This window comes from Panulirus ornatus, chromosome 21 (genome assembly GCF_036320965.1).
Source record: "Panulirus ornatus isolate Po-2019 chromosome 21, ASM3632096v1, whole genome shotgun sequence".
Classification (NCBI taxonomy): Eukaryota; Metazoa; Arthropoda; class Malacostraca; order Decapoda; family Palinuridae; genus Panulirus; species Panulirus ornatus.
Window position 1 is genome coordinate 312161 of NC_092244.1, and position 13331 is coordinate 325491.

Consider the following 13331-nt stretch of genomic DNA (forward strand, 5'->3'; position numbering starts at 1 on the left):
TGCGTGGAATGATGTATGCAAGGGAGGCATGTACGGACAGGGATAAGTAAAGACTCTTTGCCATGGCCACCCCCTTGATGGGAGTTCCCAAAGGGAATGGGTGTCAGAGATATAGACAGATGGATAGATAGGCATGGCCCATAGATGAGGCTGTGTGAAGGAGGATGGATGTGTTGGAAATGGAATGTTTGAGGACAGTTTGTGGTGTGAGGTAGTATGATAAAGTAAGCAATGAAAGGGTAAGAGAGATGTGGGGTAATAAAAAGAGTGTAGTTGAGAGAGCAGAAGAGAATGTGCTGAAATGGTTTGGACATATGGGGAGAATGAGTTAGGGAAGATTGACAAAGAGGATATATGTGTTAGAAGTGTAAGGATAAGGAGAAGTAGGAGACCAAATTGGAGATGGAAGGATGGAGTGAAAAAGATTTTGAGCAATCAGGGCCTGAACATGCAAGAGTGTGAAAGCCATGCAATGGATAGAGTGAATTGGAATGATGTGGTATACTAGGGTCAGTGTGTTTTCAGTAGACTGAACCAAGGCATGTGAAGCATCCAAGGTCTGTGAGGCCTGGTTGTGGATTGGGAGCTTTGGTATTCGGTGCATTACACATGACAGCTAGAGAATGGATGCGAGTAGATGTGGCCCTCATCTGTTCCTGGCACTACCTAGCTATTGCAGGAAATGGCAATCAAGTGTGAAAAAACAATACTTTCCAGGAAATTTGGATTTTGGAAAACTTGTCTTGGCCTGCTTTGAAGAATTTCTGTGTTTTCTTCTCGAGGAGACTTACTAACCCCCTCTCTTTCATCATAGCAGCAAGTGGAAGTTGGAAAAAGTCTTGTGAGTTTCTACATTCGGAGGAATTTTTTTTGCAACAAAGCCCATAGGATGAAGGAAGGGTTAATGAGATACATGCTATGTCCAGATGTAGGAACCTTCTCATTTTTAGTGGTGACTGTCTTGGATTAAGATCACTGTCTTGAGTTAACTCAAGATCATTCTAAACCTTAGGTTTAGATAAAAAGAATGAAATGAGTAATTTTTTGGATACCCATATAGTGATTATTTCTAGGAAGATTGTTATTAAAGAACAGCATTCCTCATGCCTATTTAAGTTTCTTGGAGAGGTCATAGAGACCACTAGAGATTATCGAGAGGAACATTGTTTTGTTCTTTCAGAAAGTCTGGAATCCATCTTAGCAAGGATCAGCTCATTAGATTATGACTGCATTTGTTGGCTCACCTTGGCCTGTATGTCAGAGCCCATAATGTCAGAAAGGCAGTTTCCATTCTGACCTTTCTAAAGAAACCTTTTCTTGGAGGAGACTGAAAAGCATTCCTTGACACTTTTGGTTAAACAGTACCTTACCCCAGACATTAAGGATCAACCCTGTGTGGTGCTGGTGCTGGCCCTGCACCTTTGAGGTAGAGATTTCCTGATATGCTGTGGGATAACCTTAACCCTTTCATAGCATTTTTTTTTGCCAACTCCTTCGTGTGCATCATTTTCGGTTGTCATCTGTTGACTGTCAACAGATTTATTATGTACATGGAATTTAGATTAATAAGTGGTTAGATTAAGGACAGTAGACCCTCCTACACCCATCTTGATTTAGCGTGATAGCTCAAAAAGGGTCAATGTCATTTTTTTGTCAAAATTTTCTAGTTAAGAAACCTTTCTCAGACCTTCCTCTTCTATGTTGGTGCACTCCCAAGCTCAAAGGACAAATCAACCATGGATAGAATGTTAAGTTGTGAAGAATGAAAAACAGTTTCTCTTTGGAGCGATGCCCTTTGAGCAAATTCCTTACCCTAGTTTTTCCTTTCTTTCAAAAAAACCATTCTCTTAAGTGATGGTAACCACTAACAGGGTGATATACCCATTCCAAGAATTTTGAAATGATATGTTGAGAGCAGCAGGCAGCTGTCAGGAGGATGACATCATTGCCTTGTGGAAGTTGTTGATTGTCAGGAAGACCCATGTTGAACCGTAGGCTGCAACTACTGAAAGTTGGTTAGCAACAAGCGAGAGGCCAAAAACCTCACCAGAAGGCAGGGGTTAAAAGGTTTCAAGGCCTTAGGGATCTTGAATTTCTCAAGCTCACAGGACACTGCCTCAAGGAGGAACACTTTTTCATTCTTCAAGTTTTTTTCTTCCAAAAAAAAGAATCTGCATGACAGCACAACTAGTGTTTGTACTAATTAGCCTGTGTAGCACTATATTGAGCTTAATTATGTGCTATTTTCAGAATCACGTAGGGGTGTCAATGAAATCTTGTTAGTTGTGAATACTTGTTCTCAGTTGTGCCTCATTAATCAATTTTCCCATTCTGTGTGATTGATCTTAACTGAAGGTCTCTAATATATATTAACTTAACAGATCAGTAAGAGTAATGACAGAGAAAATTTACATAATAGAGAGGAAGATAAGATAAGTAACAGTGTTGAAGTACCAGTTCTTACACGGCTGGATAAGCATCTAACTCACCGAAGAGAAAAACGTCGTAGACTCCGAGAAGAACGTGCAAGACAAAGGAAGGAACGCCGCAGAGTCCGGAAACAGCAAAAGAATCGAAGGAGTAAGTATTCAGACATTAGCAATACTGTATGTGTACCAGGAGCTTACACAAAACAAATTCAGGAATCACCTGATGTACTGCAGGATGATGGAAAACAAATTTCTATTCAATACCATCTGTCCTTTCAAGATTTTATTTAGCCTTTTCAGTTTTTAAACAGTGCTGAAAACAGAGGTAACGATAATTCTTGCTTGATTAGGGAACAGACATAAAGAATTATTTAGTTACAGACTGTAGAATGACCAAAAGAAAATTACTGAATCACAACAGTAATGCAAATGCTGCATGCTCAGTGCAACAAAGATAAAGTTAGATGTTGGACTTGCTTGGCAGTGCTCTGCAGTGTTTAAAGAACAAAGGTTTGTGCCAATATGTGCATTTTTTTAGATGGCAATTTACATCCTTAGTAACTTCAAAGAAATTTTATTTTGGTATTATTTCTCTGCAAAGCGTGCAGTGTTTGGGCAAACACCTTATTAAGGACTACATTGTCCAAGAGAATAGTAGGATCCATTGCTTTCAAGTGGATTTTGCTGTTAAGAATGAATCCTATGGTGGATCTCTTTGCCACAGAGGCCAGCACCCTCTCTGGCTGTTTCCCCAATTTTTATTTCAGAGACAGTAAGGAATCAGTGCCATGGCCTTAAATTAGAATATTTGTACTCTCCATAAGAACTCCATTGTGACTAACTCTGGCATGATGGCCTGCTGTGAAGTTGACCTACCACTTTTTGCCATTGTTGTGGAGGGTGTTGTAGAGTATTATTTATGTGATTATATGTCAGGGGGCAGTGTCAAATGCTCTGTTGATGTTTATTGCTATAAGTACTGTGCAGGAAAGGGGTTGTGGTTTGTTAAATCCATCTAGATGTGTTATGTGAACTCAGTGTGTAATGTGGTGGTAGAGTGTTTGGGTTTGAAGCTATGTTCATTGGGTAAGAGAGGGGTGGTTTCTTTGATTTTTATTGTAGATTACTTTTTCACTGTGTTTGGATACTGAGGATACAAAGGAGGTACACAAAGGAGGAGGAGTTGGGTGACTTTAGAGGGTTTTAGGATTGGTATTATGATGGCAAGTTTCCTGGTGTTAGGGATTTTATAGTGTAGCCAGGAGTGGTTGAAGGTATCCATAAGTTCTTGGATTGCAAATGGCCATAATGTTTTATGTGAAAGTTTGAAATGTTGTCAGGGCCTATAGCAGGAAACAATTTTAAAGTTTAAATTGCATTTCTTGTGAAGTGACAGTGAAGGGTGGGTGAGCTGTTGTTTTTGGGTGGATTTTGTGTAGGTTCTTTATGACTTTTCTGTTTTGGGGTGTGGTTGGTTTTTGGCTGATGTTTTAATTATGTATCATGAGTATGTTTGTTTGTTCTTCAGGACAAGGGATTTCATTAAATGGGTCAAGGTTGCTTCATGTGTGAGCTGGACTGGTGCCAAAAGGGTGGATTTTCTTTAAACATGTGCCAGAATTGATTACTCTGAGTTTTGTGATTCACCCTGTTGAGGTAGGAGTGCCAGTTTTCAGTGTGTCTTTCAGTTAGTGATGGTGCTGTGTGGTTGTGTCTCATGGTTTCTTTGCTTTATGAGATGTTCGACTCGTGGGGAGCAATTGGGGTCGTATTTCTTTCTGTGACCTTGTGCTTTGTGCTTTTTGCTGGCTTGTTTGGAAAAGCTGATCAAGTGTAAGATCGCATGAGAAATCATCTGTACTGATGTTTCAGTGCTTTGTTTCTATGTACTGACTGAAATCTGGCCAGGCTGCTTTTCACATGGTTTGTGTAAGTTTCTTTTGGTGATTAGTTGATTGGGTGGCCCAGATGGAGTGTTATCAGGAAGGGCAAGTAATCAGAGGATATCTACCTTAGCTTATTCCAGTTGGTCATTGCGTGTAGTGCTGATGAACAGAATGGTGAAGCTGGCTACTGTTGGGGTGGTTTGGTACTCTGATTCGTTAGTTGCATAGGTTCAGGATATTTAAGATTGCAGTTTGTTTATGATAAGTTCACCCCGGGGATCATGTGTGAGAGATGAGCTAAGTGGAATAGTGGGCATTGAAATCTCCACAGAGGTAGGTGTTAAGCATTCTGGTGAAGTTCTGCTATTGGGGAGTTGATCTTTGGGGTCATCTGGAATGGTTAGGTACGTAGATGTTGATTATTTTGTAGCTCGTACTGTGAAGTTATATTTTAATGGATTGTATTTCTAGGGTGTTTTCATTGTCTGCGAGTTGTTTTGTGAAGTGTTAGATAAATATATGTTTTGGTGGACGAGTGTTATACAAGTCCTGCTACTTGTCCTTGTTCTCTGCCATTTTTCACAGTTTTGCAGTTAAAGAAAGGTAGGAGGGTAAATGTAGGTATGATTCTGGTTTCTTGGATGATGGACATGTGTATGTTATGTTTTTCTTGGTTGAGAATTTCTCTGTTTCTTGCCCATGCCAGTAGCACTGAGTTTCAACATGTTTACTTTGTCAGGGTTCTCTGAAGTAGAAGGAGCTTCCCTTACTGGTTGTTTATTGTAATGGGTAAGTAATGCTGAAGATGAGTAGGAACAATCAAATTTTGTTCTAGCAAAGAGCAGTAATTCATAATGCATATTGATTTTCAGGAAATCAGTTTTATGAAGATAGAGGCAAACATATACTACACACCACAGGCTCAGACAGGCATGTAGTGCGTCTGCCAAGGAAGAGTCGTATCCAAGAAAGAAGACGTGAACAAAAAGGACATAGACGGGAGATACGCAAAGAACATAAGAGAAGGAAGAAATCTCAAAGGGAGAGGATCTCTTTAAATGGATAGCCATGCTAGATCACCACCTTACTTATCTTTGTAGCCATTATAAGATTTTATTGTGATTGTAATGGCCTTACCCTGATTGCAAATATGTTATTGTGGCTGTAATGATCTTTAATGTATGGTTCACCTTTCTTACCCTGGTAGCAGTTATAAGATTGGCTGTAATAATCTTTACTGTATGGATCATCTTTCTAACCCTGGTAGCAGTTACTAAATTACTAAATTGGCTGTAATGATCTTTAATGTATGGATCATCTTTCTTACCTTGGTAGCAGTTACAAGATCGGCTGTAATGATCTTTAATGTATTGATCATCTTTCTTACCCTGGTAGCAGTTACAAGATTGGCTGTAATGATCTTTAATGTATTGATCATCTTTCTAACCCTGGTAGCAGTTGTAAGATTGGCTGTAATGATCTTTAATATATGGATCACCATTCTTACCCTGTATCACAATGACTGTCAAGAGGATTTATGTACCAGACAATGGCTGTCAAACGGTTTATGTATCACAATGACTGTCAAGAGGATTTATGTACCAAACAATGGCTGTCAAAAGGTTTACTTATCACAACGACTGTCAAGAGGGTTTATGTACCAAACAATGGCTGTCAAAAGGTTTGTGTATCGCAATGACTGTCAAGAGGAGTTTACGTACCAAACAATGGCTGTCAAAAGGCTTATGTATTACACAGTGACTGTCAAGAAGGTTAACATCAGATACTTTATTATACTGAAGTGTCACTTAATTAGTCTTTTCTAGTTGGTGAATGTAGAGGTTACAATGCCTATAATATATCTATACATTGGGTATACATAGATTTATGAAAGAGCTGTTTTTCAGAACTAATTTTCTTACTCATCCAATTTAACAATGAGGCAACAGTATAGATAGTGTGAAGAGAATTTCCCATATTATATTTAATAATGAACAGCTGTAATGTAAAACATATAATTACACAAAATGAGGTAGAATCTCCATGGGCGAAAGGCTATGCAGGGAAAAAATGCAATTGAGTGGGAGATGTATAAAAGAAAGAGACAGGAGGTCAAGAGAAAGGTGCAAGAGGTGAAAAAAAGGGCAAATGAGAGTTGGGGTGAGAGAGTATCATTAAATTTTAGGGAGAATAAAAAGATGTTCTGGAAGGAGGTAAATAAAGTGCGTAAGACAAGGGAGCAAATGGGAACTTCAGTGAAGGGCGCAAATGGGGAGGTGATAACAAGTAGTGGTGATGTGAGAAGGAGATGGAGTGAGTATTTTGAAGGTTTGTTGAATGTGTTTGATGATAGAGTGGCAGATATAGTGTGTTTTGGTCGAGGTGGTGTGCAAAGTGAGAGGGTTAGGGAAAATGATTTGGTAAACAGAGAAGAGGTAGTGAAAGCTTTGCGGAAGATGAAAGCCGGCAAGGCAGCAGGTTTGGATGGTATTGCAGTGGAATTTATTAAAAAAGGGGGTGACTGTATTATTGACTGGTTGGTAAGGTTATTTAATGTATGTATGACTCATGGTGAGGTGCCTGAGGATTGGCAGAATGCGTGCATAGTGCCATTGTACAAAGGCAAAGGGGATAAGAGTGAGTGCTCAAATTACAGAGGTATAAGTTTGTTGAGTATTCCTGGTAAATTATATGGGAGGGTATTGATTGAGAGGATGAAGGCATGTACAGAGCATCAGATATATATATATATATATATATATATATATATATATATATATATATATATATATATATATATATATATATATATATTTTTTTTTTTGCTTTGTCGCTGTCTCCCGCGTTTGCGAGGTAGCGCAAGGAAACAGACGAAAGAAATGGCCCAACCCACCCCCATACACATGTATATACATACGTCCACACACGCAAATATACATACCTACACAGCTTTCCATGGTTTACCCCAGACGCTTCACATGCCTTGATTCAATCCACTGACAGCACGTCAACCCCGGTATACCACATCGCTCCAATTCACTCTATTCCTTGCCCTCCTTTCACCCTCCTGCATGTTCAGGCCCCGATCACACAAAATCTTTTTCACTCCATCTTTCCACCTCCAATTTGGTCTCCCTCTTCTCCTCGTTCCCTCCACCTCCGACACATATATGCTCTTGGTCAATCTTTCCTCACTCATTCTCTCCATGTGCCCGAACCATTTCAAAACACCCTCTTCTGCTCTCTCAACCACGCTCTTTTTATTTCCACACATCTCTCTTACCCTTACGTTACTTACTCGATCAAACCACCTCACACCACACATTGTCCTCAAACATCTCATTTCCAGCACATCCATCCTCCTGCGCACAACTCTATCCATAGCCCATGCCTCGCAACCATACAACATTGTTGGAACCACTATTCCTTCAAACATACCCATTTTTGCTTTCCGAGATAATGTTCTCGACTTCCACACATTCTTCAAGGCTCCCAGAATTTTCGCCCCCTCCCCCACCCTATGATCCACTTCCGCTTCCATGGTTCCATCCGCTGCCAGATCCACTCCCAGAAAAGAAGAGTGAATGTTGGGGTGAAGAGGGTGGGGAGAGTAAGTGAGCTTGGGAAGGAGACTTGTGTGAGGAAGTACCAGGAGAGACTGAGTACAGAATGGAAAAAGGTGAGAACAATGGAAGTAAGGGGAGTGGGGGAGGAATGGGATGTATTTAGGGAATCAGTGATGGATTGCGCAAAAAATGCTTGTGGCATGAGAAGAGTGGGAGGTGGGTTGATTAGAAAGGGTAGCGAGTGGTGGGATGAAGAAGTAAGATTATTAGTGAAACAGAAGAGAGAGAGAGAGGCATTTGGATGATTTTTGCAGGGAAAAAATGCAATTGAATGGGAGATGTATAAAAGAAAGAGACAGGAGGTCAAGAGAAAGGTGCAAGAGGTGAAAAAAAGGGCAAATGAGAGTTGGGGTGAGAGAGTATCATTAAATTTTTGGGAGAATAAAAAGATGTTCTGGAAGGAGGTAAATAAAGTGCGTAAGACAAGGGAGCAAATGGGAACTTCAGTGAAGGGCGCAAATGGGGAGGTGATAACAAGTAGTGGTGATGTGAGAAGGAGATGGAGTGAGTATTTTGAAGGTTTGTTGAATGTGTTTGATGATAGAGTGGCAGATATAGGGTGTTTTGGTCGAGGTGGTGTGCAAAGTGAGAGGGTTAGGGAAAATGATTTGGTAAACAGAGAAGAGGTAGTAAAAGCTTTGCGGAAGATGAAAGCCGGCAAGGCAGCAGGTTTGGATGGTATTGCAGTGGAATTTATTAAAAAAGGGGGTGACTGTATTATTGACTGGTTGGTAAGGTTATTTAATGTATGTATGACTCATGGTGAGGTGCCTGAGGATTGGCGGAATGCATGCATAGTGCCATTATACAAAGGCAAAGGGGATAAGAGTGAGTGCTCAAATTACAGAGGTATAAGTTTGTTGAGTATTCCTGGTAAATTATATGGGAGGGTATTGATTGAGAGGGTGAAGGCATGTACAGAGCATCAGATTGGGGAAGAGCAGTGTGGTTTCAGAAGTGGTAGAGGATGTGTGGATCAGGTGTATGCTTTGAAGAATGTATGTGAGAAATACTTAGAAAAGCAAATGGATTTGTATGTAGCATTTATGGATCTGGAGAAGGCATATGATAGAGTTGATAGAGATGCTCTGTGGAAGGTATTAAGAATATATGGTGTGGGAGACAAGTTGTTAGAAGCAGTGAAAAGTTTTTATCGAGGATGTAAGGCATGTGTACGTGTAGGAAGAGAGGAAAGTGATTGGTTCTCAGTGAATGTAGGTTTGCGGCAGGGGTGTGTGATGTCTCCATGGTTGTTTAATTTGTTTATGGATGGGGTTGTTAGGGAGGTGAATGCAAGAGTTTTGGAAAGAGGGGCAAGTATGAAGTCTGTTGGGGATGAGAGAGCTTGGGAAGTGAGTCAGTTGTTGTTCGCTGATGATACAGCGCTGGTGGCTGATTCATGTGAGAAACTGCAGAAGCTGGTGACTGAGTTTGGTAAAGTGTGTGAAAGAAGAAAGTTAAGAGTAAATGTGAATAAGAGCAAGGTAATTAGGTACAGTAGGGTTGAGGGTCAAGTCAATTGGGAGGTATGTTTGAATGGAGAAAAACTGGAGGAAGTAAAGTGTTTTAGATATCTGGGAGTGGATCTGGCAGCGGATGGAACCATATATATATATATATATATATATATATATATATATATATATATATATATATATATATATATATATTTTTTTTTGCTTTTTCGCTGTCTCCCGCGTTTGCGAGGTAGCGCAAGGAAACAGACGAAAGAAATTGCCCAACCCACCCCCATACACATGTATATACATATGTCCACACACGCAAATATACATACCTACACAGCTTTCCATGGTTTACCCCAGACGCTTCACATGCCTTGATTCAATCCACTGACAGCACGTCAACCCCGGTATACCACATCGCTCCAATTCACTCTATTCCTTGCCCTCCTTTCACCCTCCTGCATGCTCAGGCCCCGATCACACAAAATCTTTTTCACTCCATCTTTCCACCTCCAATTTGGTCTTCCTCTTCTCCTCGTTCCCTCCACCTCCGACACATATATTCTCTTGGTCAATCTTTCCTCACTCATTCTCTCCATGTGCCCGAACCATTTCAAAACACCCTCTTCTGCTCTCTCAACCACGCTCTTTTTATTTCCACACCTCTCTCTTACCCTTACGTTACTTACTCGATCAAACCACCTCACACCACACATTGTTCTCAAACATCTCATTTCCAGCACATCCATCCTCCTGCGCACAACTGTATCCATAGCCCACGCCTCGAACCATACAACATTGTTGGAACCACTATTCCTTCAAACATACCCATTTTTGCTTTCCAAGATAATGTTCTCGACTTCCACACATTCATCAAGGCTCCCAGAATTTTCGCCCCCTCCCCCACCCTATGATTCATATATTCCCTGGGGATAGGGGAGAAAGAATACTTCCCACGTATTCCCTGCTTGTCGTAGAAGGTGACTAAAAGGGAAGAGAACGGGGGGGCTGGAAATCCTCCCCTCTGTTTTTTTTAATTTTCCAAAAGAAGGAACAGAGAAGGGGGCCAGGTGAGGATATTCCCTCAAAGGTCCAGTCCTCTGTTCTTAATGCTACCTTGCTAACGCGGGAAGTGGCGAATAGTATGAATAAAAATATATATATAATATATATATATATATATATATATATAGGGGAGAAAGAATACTTCCCACGTATTCCCTGCGTGTCGTAGAAGGCGACTAAAAGGGAAGGGAGCGGGGGGCTGGAAATCCTCCCCTCTTTTTTTTTTTTTTTTTTTTTTTTTCCAAAAGAAGGAACAGAGGAGGGGTCCAGGTGGGGATGTTCCCTCAAAGGCCCAGTCCTCTGTTCTTAACGCTACCTCGCTATCGCGGGAAATAGCGAATAGTATGAAAAAAATAAAAAAAAAAATAAAAAATATATATATATATATATATATATATATATATATATATATATATATTTTTTTTTTTCTTTGTCGCTGTCTCCCGTGTTTGCGAGGTAGCGCAAGGAAACAGACGAAAGAAATGGCCCAACCCACCCCCATACACATGTATATACATACGTCCACACACGCAAAATATACATACCTACACAGCTTTCCATGGTTTACCCCAGACGCTTCACATGCCCCGATTCAATCCACTTACAGCACGTCAACCCCGGTATACCACATCGCTCCAATTCACTCTATTCCTTGCCCTCCTCTCACCCTCCTGCATGTTCAGGCCCCGATCACACAAAATCTTTTTCACTCCATCTTTCCACCTCCAATTTGGTCTCCCTCTTCTCCTCGTTCCCTCCACCTCCGACACATATATCCTCTTGGTCAATCTTTCCTCACTCATTCTCTCCATGTGCCCAAACCATTTCAAAACACCCTCTTCTGCTCTCTCAATCACGCTCTTTTTATTTCCACACATCTCTCTTACCCTTACGTTACTTACTCGATCAAACCACCTCACACCACACATTGTCCTCAAACATCTCATTTCCAGCACATCCATCCTCCTGCGCACAACTCTATCCATAGCCCACGCCTCGCAACCATACAACATTGTTGGAACCACTATTCCTTCAAACATACTCATTTTTGCTTTCCGAGATAATGTTCTCGACTTCCACACATTCTTCAAGGCTCCCAGAATTTTTGCCCCCTCCCCCACCCTATGATCCACTTCCGCTTCCATGGTTCCATCCGCTGCCAGATCCACTCCCAGATATCTAAAACACTTCACTTCCTCCAGTTTTTCTCCATTCAAACTCACCTCCCAATTGACTTGACCCTCAACCCTACTGTACCTAATAATATATATATATTTCCCTGGGGATAGGGGAGAAAGAATACTTCCCACGTATTCCCTGCGTGTCGTAGAAGGTGACTAAAAGGGGAGGGAGCGGGGGGCTGGAAATCCTCCCCTCTCATTTTTTTTTTTTTTTTTTTTAAATTTTCCAAAAGAAGGAACAGAGAATTGGGCCAGGTGAGGGTATTCCCTCAAAGGCCCAGTCCTCTGTTCTTAACGCTACCTCGCTAATGCGGGAAATGGCGAATAATTTGAAAGAAAAATATATATATATATATATATATATATATATATATATATATATATATATATATTTCTTTCTTTCACACTATTCGCTATTTCCCGCATTAGCGAGGTAGCGTTAAGAACAGAGGACTGGGCCTTTGAGGGAATATCCTCACCTGGCCCCCTTCTCTGTTCCTTCTTTTGGGAAAAAATTAAAAAAAAATAGAGAGGGGAGGATTTCCAGCCCCCCGCTCCCTCCCCTTTTAGTCGCCTTCTACGACACGCAGGGAATACGTGGGAAGTATTCAATATATATATATATATATATATATATATATATATATATATATATATATACGCCCTCCTTGTATTTTAACTTTCTAAAAGGGGAAACAGAAGGAGTCACGTGGGGAGTGCTCATCCTCCTCGAAAGCTCAGATTCGGGTGTCTAAATGTGTGTGGATGTAACTAAGATGAGAAAAAAAGGAGAGATAGGAAAGGAACCTGGATGCTTTGGCTCTGAGTGAAACGAAGCTCAAGGGTAAAGGGGAAGAGTGGTTTGGAAATGTCTTCGGAGTAAAGTCAGGGGTTAGTAAGAGGACAAGAGCAAAGGAAGGAGTAGCACTACTCCTGAAACAGGAGTGGTGGAAGTATGTGATAGAGTGTAAGAAAGTAAACTCTAGATTGATATGGGGAAAACTGAAAGTTGATGGAGAGAGATGGGTGATTATTGGTGATTATGCACCTGGGCATGAGAAGAAAGATCATGAGGCAAGTCTTTTGGGAGCAGCTGAATGAGTGTGTTAGTAGTTTTGATGCACGAGACCGGGTTATAGTGATGGGTGATTTGAATGCAAAGGTGAGTAATGTGGCAGTTGAGGGTATAATTGGTATACATGGGGTATTCAGTATTGTAAATGGAAATGGTGAAGAGCTTGTAGATTTATGTCCTGAAAAAGGACTGGTGATTGGGAATACCTGGTTTAAAAAGAGAGATATACATAAGTATACGTATGTAAGTAGGAGAGATGGCCAGAGAGTGTTATTGGATTATGTGTTAATTGATAGGCGCACGAAAGAGAGACTTATGGATGTTAATGTGCTGAGAGGTGCAACTGGAGGGATGTCTGATCATTATGTTGTGGAGGCAAAGGTGAAGATTTGTAGAGGTTTTCAGAAAAGAAGAGAGAATGTTGGGGTGAAGAGAATGGTGAGAGTAAGTGAGCTTGGGAAGGAGACTTTGTGTGAGGAAGTACCAGGAAAGACTGAGTACAGAATGGAAAAAGGTGAGAACAAAGGAGGTAAGGGGAGTGGGGGAGGAATGAGATGTATTTAGGGAAGCAGTGATGGCTTGCACAAAAGATGCTTGTGGCATGAA

At 40.8% G+C, this 13331-nt stretch overlaps 1 protein-coding gene across 1 annotated transcript in view; it reads left to right on the forward strand.

Annotated features, from left to right (window-relative positions):
• Positions 1-6127, forward strand: part of LOC139756226 (uncharacterized) — a 252544-nt gene extending 246417 nt beyond the window's left edge. Inside the window, exons 26-27 of the mRNA XM_071675383.1 lie at positions 2382-2580; positions 5188-6127. Of these exons, the coding sequence (XP_071531484.1) occupies positions 2382-2580; positions 5188-5381 (393 nt within the window). The 3' untranslated portion in view covers positions 5382-6127. The remainder of the gene's footprint in view (positions 1-2381; positions 2581-5187) is intronic.
• Positions 6128-13331: the final 7204 nt, after the last annotated feature.